Below are 12287 nucleotides of genomic sequence, written 5' to 3' on the forward strand. Positions count from 1 at the left end.
AAGTTTATTTCAACTGTGCTCAGATTTAAATAATTTAAAATATTAAAATCAAGCAGAATATGTGGGTGAAGTGTTATAAAACAAATATTGAATGCTTTATCTCGTGGAAAAGTAAAACTAGCCTCCCTCGGTGATCCATGGACCATTCTATTTTCCCTCGGCGAACCATGGATCACCTCGGGAGGCTAGTTTTACTACACCACTCGAAGCATTCAATATTTATATAGGATAGTACTGCCGCAGTTTAATACGAGTAGTATTTGTACCTTTATGGAAAGTCAGGGTTAAACTTGTGCTTAAAATTTCATGGATACACCAAATCCATCAAAATATACGTTTTATGACACCAGTTTTTTGATATTCCATGGCAAATATCAAATGAAACAAACAATAATATGAACTAAATGGCACGTCTGGAAAAACTGAAATAGCAACATGAAACAGTTTAACATTATTAACATAAAGGCGCTCTTAGATAACGTAATGCCTGAATAAAGACCTGAAAATGTGCAGAAATTTTGGGCCAACGAGGATTTTTACACAGCCAAACTTAGGTGTAGTGGTGTATGTTGTAGCGATGTTCTATTGTACCAAGGTGCCAATCGAGATCAGCGGTTGCTGCAAATTTTTCCCATAGACAGCAATGTTTCAGTTTTCCAATTTGTGCTCCTTAAAAAATTCTCTCAGGATACTCAGGATGTTTTCCATGCCCAGGAAGTATTGCTTCATGTCGGCCGTGACCTCGGCTTTCCAGCTTGGCTTGGCAAGATCTGCCTCGTTAACGACGAGATTCTTTAAGAAGTTGTCTCTAGATGGCAATAGGTTCATAGCGCCCTGTTTAAAAACGATTCACCAAAAGATTAGCGACAATTTCAGGAATTAACAAAATGCATTAGGTGGTGTCAAATTCTTGCACCCGTACTTTCAGAGTTCAACGTAAATTTCTTTTAAAAAGTTTACAGGGGATGGGGGAAGGGGGAGAAGTTTGCTGATTGCCAGTCAATAGAGGATATGCACAGCTGTTTTCCCCCAGTAATCAAAATTGTCAATAATAGATATATCAAAATCCAATATTGAGAGTATTCGATATATCGATTATCCCATGTGAAAGTTTCAGACCGTTTCGGTCAAACTTGTGATTAAAAAAAAAGTTAATTCCCGATTTTCCACCGCTTTCTCTGGCGCGTATTGCTCAAACTTTTTCTGGCAAGCTGTCATTTTGAAGTAATCAACGAAAGAAGGCCTTTCCAACGGTGCTTCTTGAGACGCACCGAAGGAAATTTAAATTAGTAGTTCGTTTTGTTATTCGGCAAAGCGCGCGCAAGCATTGGCACGACGCACACGTGCGCGCGCCCTCTATAATTCGTCGGATCAGTGCGCAACATCGCGTATAGCTGCAATTCAAACAATTCAAAACATGATTCAGCAACTTTTGATTTGAAATTGAGATCCTAGAATGCTGTTTTTCTCGGAATATACAGCTGAAGCTGAGCTGAAAATTCATCAGGTTAGTTGTTCAGTATCCTTCATTAGATTTTGAACACTTTTGTTGCTTCAAACGAACAAAATGCACAAATTACAAATGATGGACTATATCTTTAACTTACCTTGAAAGAGAACCTGACCACAAAGCCATGATGCTTGCTTAGCACTTCCTCGTATGCCGCTTCTGGAGCAGAAAAAAAATTGGCGAAATGTTGGAGACCAATCACACACACAAAATCAACTGAATGGACCTTATGCACTGAGGATAGGCAGGAAAAAAACTGTTTTTATATATTCACAGCCGCTAAATTAAAGAGGTTGTGGAATGCTCGAAAACATTTCCGTCATTTTTCGGGTATATGTAGCCTAAGGTGTGATGAAATAAAAACGACTATTGTGTCTGTCATGAAATGAGTACAAAAGGTACTTTTGAGAGCCGTTTTTCAGGTCCTGTTTCGACCCGAACGTGCAATATGTGTAAAAGTCGTCGTTGGGGGCAGCAAACAAAACATAGTAAATCATGGCGTAATAAACAAGACTCCCGATGCAGCGTAGTATAAACGAGTCCTGTTTATTACGTCACGACTTACTATGTTTTGTTTGCTGCCCCAATGACGACTTTTACACAAATTGCATGTTCGGGTCGAAACAGGACCTGAAAAACAGCTCTCAAAAGTACCTTTTGTACTCGTTTCATGACAAATAGACGTTTTTATTTCATCACAACTAATAGGCTACATGTACCCGAAAAATGACGGAAATGTCTTCAAGCATTCCACAACCTCTTTAAAACAACAGAAAACACTGTGAAGTACCTGCAATGCATAAGGGCTATTAGCTTTATACTTGGAGGAACGCTTTTTATAACTACACGTACTGTGACAAGTGCTCCAGATGTGGGTCATGACATTTCAGGTCTGTGATCACAAGCGATTAAACTTCCCGCTTGTAATTACAAAACAACCAAGTGCTGTTTTGTGGAATGAACAAAATTGTGGACAAAAGAGAACTTCTGATACGGTGGAACACTGCTATCGCAGGATCCACAGAAATGGTTCGTAAAAGCTATCGTTCGGGACACCGATTTTAAGCTGCCGTTGCTAAAGTGCCCTTCATAACTTCACCCTGCACGCCCTGGTAGTTACTGTAAGACGACTTTGAACACATGCCGACTATTGAATCATGTAATTACACAGTATTTGAGTTTACTACCTACAGCAACAGGTGGTGTTTCCCTTATATTCCTTAAGGAAATAATAGCCACTTGTCGCTCCTCTGTTAAAATTTGTCAGCAACAATGTTTGGCATGTTTTGTACACAAAAATCAGGATCCAAGGATGATGTTTGGTATAGCGATGTTTGGTAAAGCGGCGTTCCACTGTACAACCTGATGTGGATATGTTCTTAGTTTTTAAGTCAACTGAAATGAAATACTTACTAGCTGCGTCATATGGCTCAGCTCCATTTGCTATGTAGACCATTAATTTTTTAATGAATTCAAAAGCTCTGAAATTAAAAAAAGTGGTAAATCCCTTGAGTTTGAGTACCAGATCAAACTTTTTTGTTATAAACTGTTTCCCCTTGCTATGTTATCTTGCATCTGTCCTGGAAAATATTTAATCTGTCCAAAACATTAGACACACAGCCAGTGAAGTTTGCACACCCTTCATATCAGATAAACCACCAGGTGTGGATCCAGAGGGGGGTGTTGGGGATTGTACCGCCCCCTTCCAGCTCTGACACGCACACAAACTTATAACAATAAGTGCATCAGTCACAATGTGCTACATTACCTATGTTCGCCTGTCTGCAAACTTGGACATGAAAAAAAATCTGACGGGCATGACACCCCCCCCCCCTCCCAAAATGCCTGGATCTGCCCCCGACCACTTATATATGGGATGTGCCTGTGTTCTACTTTGGTTCTGTAAAGTAAGTTTTGTATATTTGCCTTTTAAACCTTTGGTCTGTTGCAGCCGTTCCTTTTCTCCTGATTTGTATGTTTCTTGTGCACATGGCCTGTGAATATTGTTGCCATTATTTAAAATGTTTTCTACCTAAAACATAAAACCCGCCAAAAAGTCTTGCGTGGCAACTGAGGAAGTCAACAATCAATTGATTTCAGTTGTTAATTTGAGTAGCTGATCTTTATTTATTCACCATAAATTATTTGTGGCTGAATCTTTTAAGGGATTTCGTTACAATACAATTACTTCAATTGATCCACTTCCCTCACCTTTTGAACCACGTAAGGGATACCACCGAGCGCTCGTCCTCTTCCGCTCTGCCCATCTTGATGTCATAGGTCAACATGTCTTGAATGGTTTGGCACTGAGTTGGGGTCTCATCATAACACTTCCTAAGTTTCTGCAAGATAAGTAGAGTAAACATTCTGATAGGGGATATATACATGTATCTGTCATATGTGGAATTAACAGAATGTCAAAATCAATGTCTGGCAATGTTTTGCATTTTTAGGGGTGTCAGCAGTAGCATATTTTTTGGGGGGGGGGCATGGTGCCATACTGATCCTCCCTCCTCAGAAAAAAACTTTCACAGCTTTGTTGACTTGATGCAATGAAGAGCGCCACCTATATTGCCCAATGGTGTCCAATATTGTCTATGTTGAACAGCATATCCAAAATCCAGATTATGTCCAGCCTCCCCCCCCCCTTTATGTTGCGGCGGCCAGCTGACCAGAACACAAATCCTGGTTGTATTCCAACATGGAGAGGCTGTTTGCCCCCCTCCCCCCCCCCCCCCAACAAAGCAAAATTATCTATTTAGCTCGCTCTATCCAGCTCATTAGTAAAAGGTAATACACCCGCATGCTCCACTGATCACTAGCGCCCATTAGATAAACGTTGGAAGTGCGTTAACTTCCGGTTCCATTTGTGCTATGCTACACCATGTGAAGTATGCATGGTTGAATTGAGATGACGTCACACTAATGAACCAGATACGCCACTGGGTATTGGATGCTGTTTGGTAACATTTTTCCCAACTGTGGTGAGTTGTACACTTACCTGGGCATTGCCTCCTATGTCACCTTCAATGAGACTCACGGAAGATCCTACTGCATCTGTAGAGGAAAAAAGTTTAACAGAATTAACAGAGAAAACTACCTGAAACAGGATAAAAAAAGAAGAAAAAAAAGCGATATCAAACTCAATGGCTCTTTACCAAATGAGCTATCCTGCCAAATGTTATTAGCAGGGTCTAAATTTTGCATTGTCTTTATTTGGGGGCAGTGGTCAGTTTGTTGTTTTACAGCAATAATAGCATTGTTGCAAACAAGTACAATGGCAGGGAGATCCCATAGAAAGTCACACAACTAGGGCAAAACTGGCAAAGCTTGGCACAAGCTCTGTGCCATTAAAGCAAGCCATTCTGCCAGAAGGCAACAGTTTATTGAAATCTGGCTGCATCAATCATTCACTTCAACGTTGAAGAACTGAGAGACATTTCAGAGCATGCTATTCTTGTTCCTGTCTGTTATGCTGCTCAGTGTTATTAGACGGAAATAATTTTTTTGCTGCCATGTAATGGAGCTAAGTACATGTAATGCCCTTTTGCTGTAATTATTCGTCTGTAATAATTTGTTATAGTTATTTGTCTCAGGGAAACAAATTCTACACAGCCGAGATAGATTCAATCAGTTCTTTATGCTTGCATCTCATTACTTTAATTGGGAATACCTCTGAATGTTTGACAGTACCTAGTAATGGTTTCAGCGCTTCACTGACGTCAAGAAATTGCACTGTTGGTATCCCGTTATCCTCTCCAAGCTTGATGTCCGTATATCTGAAGATGAAACATAAACACAATTTCTTTTTCCCAAAAAATATCACTTCATTCTGATTTTGTTTCAATAACAACATGTCAATGTAAACGGATTGCCCAAATTTCATGAAGTACTTTTGTGAACTGTGACTGAAATTGTGGTGCAAACATTGCTCCACTTTGTTGATATGACACAGGGACTTTTTTTACAAAATTTACGATGATTTCAACCTCAAATCTTAAAGTTCCTGATATTGATATAGAAGAATATGAAATGTGTCATAAAGAAGTCTATGGCTTACTACAAATAAAAATTGTAATACCATTCAAAGTAATACCATTCACGATTTTATCTATTTGGACTTAAATTAAAATTTATGACTTAAAGATGCATTCGTCGTGATATTTTCGATTTTCACTTTGAAAAATAGATTTGTTGTTTCAATTGCTATTTTCCTAGCAATTCACTTATGAATGAGACATCGAACAAAAAAAATCCATCGACGTTTAGTTATTGAATTATTTCTTCCCAAAATTCAAATTATTGACTGCCAGACAATAACTCGACTCTCACAGGGTCTGTTTATATGTGTGCAAAATGAAAGCCCTTTCTTCTGGGGTTGCAGATGCCCGAAATAAGAATAAAGTTGGTTTTTCCCATTAAAACAAAAATTTCTAATTGAAATTTAGATTTTTAGAATGGAGAAAAAAAATCAATTTTTGAAGAACAAGGGGTACGTTTAATCAAATTAACTACGGTTATTGAAAAAAATGGTTGAATTGGCAAATAATGACCACTTAATCAAGCTGATCTGTAACACTTACGATAACTGTAAGGTTGAGAATATAGTTTGGATTGCATCATTGCCTCGACCGCTGCTGCTAATGCTGCTGTCATTATGTTTATCCATAGTAATGGGCCTGATGATGTCATCACTCGCTGGCCCCGTACCCTGTGTAACATTCTGTTTATCAGTTTCTACACTGTCTGATTGTGACAATGGCACAGTTTTGTTGCGGTTCAGACCGGTTGCCTCTGGCTGAGTGCGTCTGTGGGTGTTGACAACTATCTCCGTCTGTGTGAGACTGTCCACTCTAGAGTGAGAAAGGGAGACAGATAAAAGCCTTTTCAAAGTCTAACAGTTATTTTGACTACGAATTTGCATGGCCAAATGTTCCATAGACGGTCAGGCAGGCAATGGACTTTAAAAAAAATGCGGAATTTCAAAGTAATATATTCAATATTTTTACAAACACCCAACAAACAAACTACCAAACTATAAAACACCTTACTTGACTGTAAGTGAATAATAGTCCCAAGCATCATGTGAAATCATGGCACCTGGGGTGCTGTCACTTTCAAGAAAAGTGAAATCGTTGTATCAATTTCCAACGAAAGCTTAGCCGACTTACATGTACTTAAAAAAAACCCGTTTTTTTTGCTTTTTTGTTATTGCCCCCAATTGACCAAATTTAGTTAGGGAACCAGACTACAAGAACAGTGTTTCATTGCTTTTTTCCAGCATCCATAAACACAAAATTACGACCACGATAGGAGGGGTCAGTGTTTAATATTTGCTATAAAATACTAACCCCCAAATCCGTCCATTTTGAAAATTACAGCAAAAGCAAACGTTGTATATTACACAGTACCTTTAACATACACACATTCTGCGAAATTTCATAAAATGTAATTATTGTGTACTAAATGTATTCCTTTGTTATTAGCCTCAACCTGGGCACACAGCACGTGAACAATGCACAATTGATCCATCAATTGATCCTCTAGCCTTTCGAAACTGAGCTGGCTTGTTAGCTACAATCTTTGCCCTCGTTCTGTTTGAATACATTTCTACACCCTCCTCCAGGAAGGGGTGGTTTCACAATTGTTATTTACACTGAACCAATAAAAGATAATCACAGAACAAACACTGATTATTATGTTGCATCTAGGTTTCTGTTTCAATTTCTGACAGAAAACGTTGACAAGGTCAAACTTGGTCTGAAGAACCCAAGATGTGTTATCTCTAATTTTTCCCTGAGTGGGGACAAGCACCTTTTGGTAGAGTAGATGTTTTTTGTTACTAGACCACCCACCTATTTAACTTACATTGTACATTGCTGCAGTTTTTGTGCACATACATACAACATGTACATGTATGTGGGTCATTCCACCGGGTTGGGGAACAATGTGTGACATATGACCATATTAAGAAAAGTATGAATGCCTTGCTAGCAGTTGCCCTACATAATATTTGTTGTTGTGCGTTTCATTACTGCAGAAAAGTTTGAAATCATTTCAATGTATTTTGCCTAAAATATGAGCAAAAAATGTCATTTTGGACGTAACATTGACACCGTGTCAGTGTTACGTCCAAATATGACATTTGTACCTTTTTTTTAATTTCTGCAAAACATTACCTAAATTCAGTTTGCGTACTTCTTACTATAGATGCAACACAATAAGAAAAAGCAGTTGCCCTACATAATATTTGTTGTTGTGCGTTTCATTACTGCAGAAAAGTTTAAAATCATTTCAATGTATTTTGCCAAAAAGATGAGCAAAAAATGTCATTTTGGACGTAACATTGACACCGTATCAGTGTTACGTCCAAATATGACATTTGTACCTTTTTTTAAAATTTCTGCAAAACATTACCTAAATTCAGTTTGCGTACTTCTTACTATAGATGCAACACAATAAGAAAAGCTTTTGTTACGGTAGTCAGGTATCAAATGGAGCAGATATGAAAGCTTGGTTGTGTGGATGTAACATTGACACGGTGTAAAACCCAAATGTCACACTTCCATTGAGTGATTTTTACACCGTTACATCCACACTTGAGGTATTGTTTCTGCTATATTTGAACCCCGACTATACCAAAACAAAAGCTTTTTCTGGTGCTTAGGTGTCCAGTTGTAAATATGCAATGTCAGTTTGTGAAATATTTTACATACATGTAAAAAATGGCCAAAAAAAGAAAATTTGGATTAACATTTACACGGTGTCAATGTTACGTCCGAATTAATACATTTTTGCTCATATTTTTGTCAAAATACTTTCAAATAATTTCAAACTTTCTCAAGTATTGAAACACCCTAAGACAAATATTATGTTGAGCAATTGTTTAGAATGCATTGATACCTTTAATAATATAACCAAATATATGGATGTAACATGCACTGCTTCCCAACCCAGTGGAATGACCTATGTACAAGGTATGCAGTTCAAAACACACTGGTGCATTTTACATGGTTGATTCACAAGGTTCTAGAAGAGGCGCGCCAAAAGAAATACATATATGTACATGTCTACACAACAGTACTTTTCCGTTATATTTATTCCCTGATGATTCAGAACAAAAAAGTGAGATATTTACAGTGGAGCCTGGTTCAGGGAACCAGACTACAGGAACGTGATTGTTTTTCTTGGTTTTTCCAGCATCTACATTAATTGTACAAGCACAAAACCTCAAACAAGTCAGTGTAACAGTTTTTGCTACAAAATACAAACCCCCCAAATCCATCCATTTCTGAAAGTTACATCAAAGCAAACGTTGTATTTTCCAATAAAAATTTCCAAAACAAAAGGATTTGAGGAAATATTTCTTTATTTAACCGCAATATGATTTGACTACGACAACACTTGTAAAAAAAAACAACGTAAATATCCTTCTCCTGAAACAGCCCATATAGGCATTAAAACGTACCTCCAAAATTGCGCCTGTTCATTTTTAGTGATGGCGCTGGATCCAGTGAACATCCGAGTTGTATAGGATAAAAACAAACCTCCAAGAATGAACACCAACACACCCCTGATGAGCACTCGACTAAAGTTACTGGATCCTGGTGCACTGTCGTTATTGTTGTCTTTTCCATTCCCATGGGAATATTTTCCATCTGATGGGAAAAAAAAAGAAAGAAAAGAAGATTTCTTTCACACTCTTTGACACTCAGGACCTGAATAGACAAGTTGGCCATATTAAACTGAAAGCGAGGTAATTTCATTTGAAAAAGTGTTGCAACCTGATGCCACTTTTTTCCTCCTTATATCATCTAAATGAAGGTCATTCATTGCAAAAATGATGATAAGACATGAATCTGGGACTGAGAAACATTTCCAATTTTGTTAGTAAATACTTTAAAAATTGTCGTCTAACTTGGAGATTTTTAATAGGGAACCCTTTTCTCACTCGCAAAAAACCTATTAAACACGGCTTCTACATGGGTCTACACCCGATTTCATTAAACTCATCGTAACTTAAGACCCGTCACATAAGTGAAATCGGGTGCTGGTACTCTACACGGGTAACATCCAACCCTGGTAGGGACCAGGGTTTACGAGGCTCCACCCGAGTAAAAAATCCAGAATATACAGGCAACCCATGTATACACCAATGTAACTGTGACATTGCCTGTATACAGATTTTAACACAGGTCCCCTAATCACTGTTGACTTCTTATGCAATATCTGATCAGCAGCTTTGCTTTTAATCACCTTATCAGAAGCTGAACACACAAAGCAAGGACAATGTACCCTTGTATTCTCATAAATTTGCATCACAGATTGGAGAAAAATTAGTCCTATCAGATCATGGAGCAAGAATGTAATCGCCGCAAAACAGGTTGACACTCATTGGAGGGGTCATACATGTAAATTGTAAAGTCTGTTCATCTTACGATGATATCATTTATATATAGACCTTTGGGGAATTTTGTTAGCTACAATTTACAGTCTTTGGTAGCGAAAGGGGTATCAAAATGTAGCTAACAGTAACACAATTCCACATAAGTCTATAAATAACGTCATCATATGACAATCAGATTCAAAACTATGACCCCACCAATGAGTGTGGACTTTCTTTTTTTGTAGTGTTTTGCAAAACACCTGTCTTTGTTTTCAGAGCTATAGTAATATCTTTTTATGACTTGTACAGAAACAACTGTAGCACTAGTGTGAATGCTGCATGTTATTTTTCAAAAACTAAATTAACAGGCCTCAACTGAAACTTTAACATCAAGATAAAATACACATTATAAAACAAACTGCAAATTCAATGGTTCTTGTTGGTGAACACCATTATTGTTTAACAGAATTAGATGTACCAAGCAAACTCCACCAATTAATGAAGTCTGCTTTATATAGCCTTCATACATTTTAACAATTTTCTTTTGTAATGTATTAGTTTGTTCTTGGCATCACTGGCTAGTAACTCCATGCTTAGCTCTGTGTTGCTCATACATGCTAGAGATACATGTATGTGGAGAATATTTCGAACTTTTTCTTTCGCAATACGCATACGTGTAGGGCCTACATATGGCAAGCTCAACAACAATGCATTATTGTGTTTCGGGTCAGCCAGTATCAAATTTAGCACAGTATCAAGGCACAGTACATTGTGTGTAAGGTCAAGGTCTGCCTGTTTACAGGAATCGTGCAGTCAGTCAGCTGAGCTGATTGCTACTTGAAGTGCAACAAACTTTTAGGTTATTGAGCAAACTATACCTACGTACATTTTATCATTTTTGGAGACCTGCATAAAATTGGTTAACATTTTGCTGTTTTGGATTTTTGATTATACTATCTTGAAACATTTAATGTGCATGCCTTGTCGCTAATAATCCAAGGCCCGTTCCCTGATCCCAGACTGGGGGGAGGGGGGGGGGAGGGAGGGGGGGGGGGGGTGTCTAACCACCAAAGTGGAACTTTTTATGTGAGCCCGGAGCGTGATGCCTTACTGCGTGGAATCGCTTCTAAATGCTCTGTGGTGCAATCTGAGGCATTTCCTGGCTACTTTCCTCTGAATTTGTGAGCAAAAGGATCTTTGGCTGTTGAAAGCAGACAATCATTCAACCAAATGGTCCTCAAACTTTATATTTCCCTTTATAAAAAAAAAATCATCCAAAGCCACAGATTAAGAAGAAGAAAAGGAATTCTACTTACAATGTAATTAACAGAGAAATATGACAGTGAAGAAAATTATAAAATTAAAACAAAAAACATTGAGCAGTGCGGCAGCAGTTTCAAACCAGGATTCCCGGCACAACAATTGAACGTGTAATCATCAATCGAGCTACCGAAGTGGGTTGTGAACAAAGTATTTGGACTGGAGAGTCAAGAAAATGTTCACGGTATTTTATAACAAAATTTGAACTTTTTCTCAGTCCCAGATTCATGTTCAACATTTTTGCAATGACTGACCTCTATTGACATGATTGAGATGACATATGAAGGTGAAATTGGCATGATGATCAGGTTGCAACATTCTTTCCAAATACTGCCAGCTATTTTAAAAGGTGAAATAGCACAGCAAATAATTTACCTGTGACAGCACCCATCCTGCTGAGTGCCTTCCCTTGCTTCAGTTCAGACTTGTCGACACACCATCCGATTTATACAAGCGACCGATTACTTGTTGAATCGATGCATGGCACGCAGGAATGACAACTGATTCGGAACATCTAGCACTGTCACTGTACCGGTACGGTACTACCGCAAGTCATGCAAGTGGCACCAAACTCAAGTAGGCCTATACTATAGCGACTATACGTTGACGTACGATGTCATCAGTTCCAAGCAGTTGCAATCCGCAGCTTCGCTAATCCACAACTAGTTATCAACGCTATATCAAAGATTGTGAAAGATGTTATTGGCTTGGCTACACTGCATATGTGCACATGTAGGCACGTACGCCATTGCACGCGCAGCATTGATTGATAGGCCAAGTACTAGTAAAAGAAAAACATCAGGCCGTCGCCGCGCCGTCTCCTGCCTGCTGAGTGCTAGTATAGCTGTACATAACAAACACCGTCTCCGATCCGTGACGTGATAACAAGACAGTGGCGTTTCGCACGTGACCTGTCCGGTGACCATGTCACGGGTGATCGGCGCTCCTATCCTCATCAAGGGCGGATCCAGGGGGGGGGGGGGGGGGGGGGGCAAAGGGGGCCATTGCCCCCCCCCCCAAACGAAACCATTTTTTTTTTTTTTATGTGACGTCGCAATAAAGGCAGGCAAT

The 12287-nt window shown here is 38.7% G+C and overlaps 1 protein-coding gene across 1 annotated transcript; it reads right to left on the reverse strand.

The window, feature by feature from the left end:
• Nucleotides 1–144: 144 nt before the first annotated feature.
• On the reverse strand, nucleotides 145–12067 carry LOC119743374 (pleckstrin homology domain-containing family A member 8-like). Its single transcript, XM_038219763.1, has 9 exons — nucleotides 11592–12067; nucleotides 8979–9168; nucleotides 6094–6363; nucleotides 5204–5289; nucleotides 4512–4567; nucleotides 3722–3852; nucleotides 2924–2991; nucleotides 1608–1669; nucleotides 145–834 (listed from the first exon to the last, which is right to left on the reverse strand). The coding sequence occupies exons 1-9, from the start codon at nucleotides 11605–11607 to the stop codon at nucleotides 649–651; spliced, it is 1065 nt and encodes a 354-aa protein (XP_038075691.1). The 5' UTR covers nucleotides 11608–12067; the 3' UTR covers nucleotides 145–648.
• Between the last annotated feature and the right edge of the window lie 220 nt (nucleotides 12068–12287).

Source organism: Patiria miniata, unplaced genomic scaffold, assembly GCF_015706575.1.
Source record: "Patiria miniata isolate m_02_andy unplaced genomic scaffold, ASM1570657v1 HiC_scaffold_6, whole genome shotgun sequence".
Lineage (NCBI taxonomy): Eukaryota > Metazoa > Echinodermata > Asteroidea > Valvatida > Asterinidae > Patiria > Patiria miniata.

What these genes read in the sequence shown, in the direction of transcription:
- LOC119743374 (XM_038219763.1), bottom strand. An exon ending in AGCGCTGAAACCATTACTAG is followed by an intron (nt 4,568 to 5,203) that starts GTACTGTCAAAC and finishes TTTCCTCTACAG; the next exon opens with ATGCAGTAGGATCTTCCGTG. An exon ending in ACATAGGAGGCAATGCCCAG is followed by an intron (nt 3,853 to 4,511) that starts GTAAGTGTACAA and finishes CTTATCTTGCAG; the next exon opens with AAACTTAGGAAGTGTTATGA.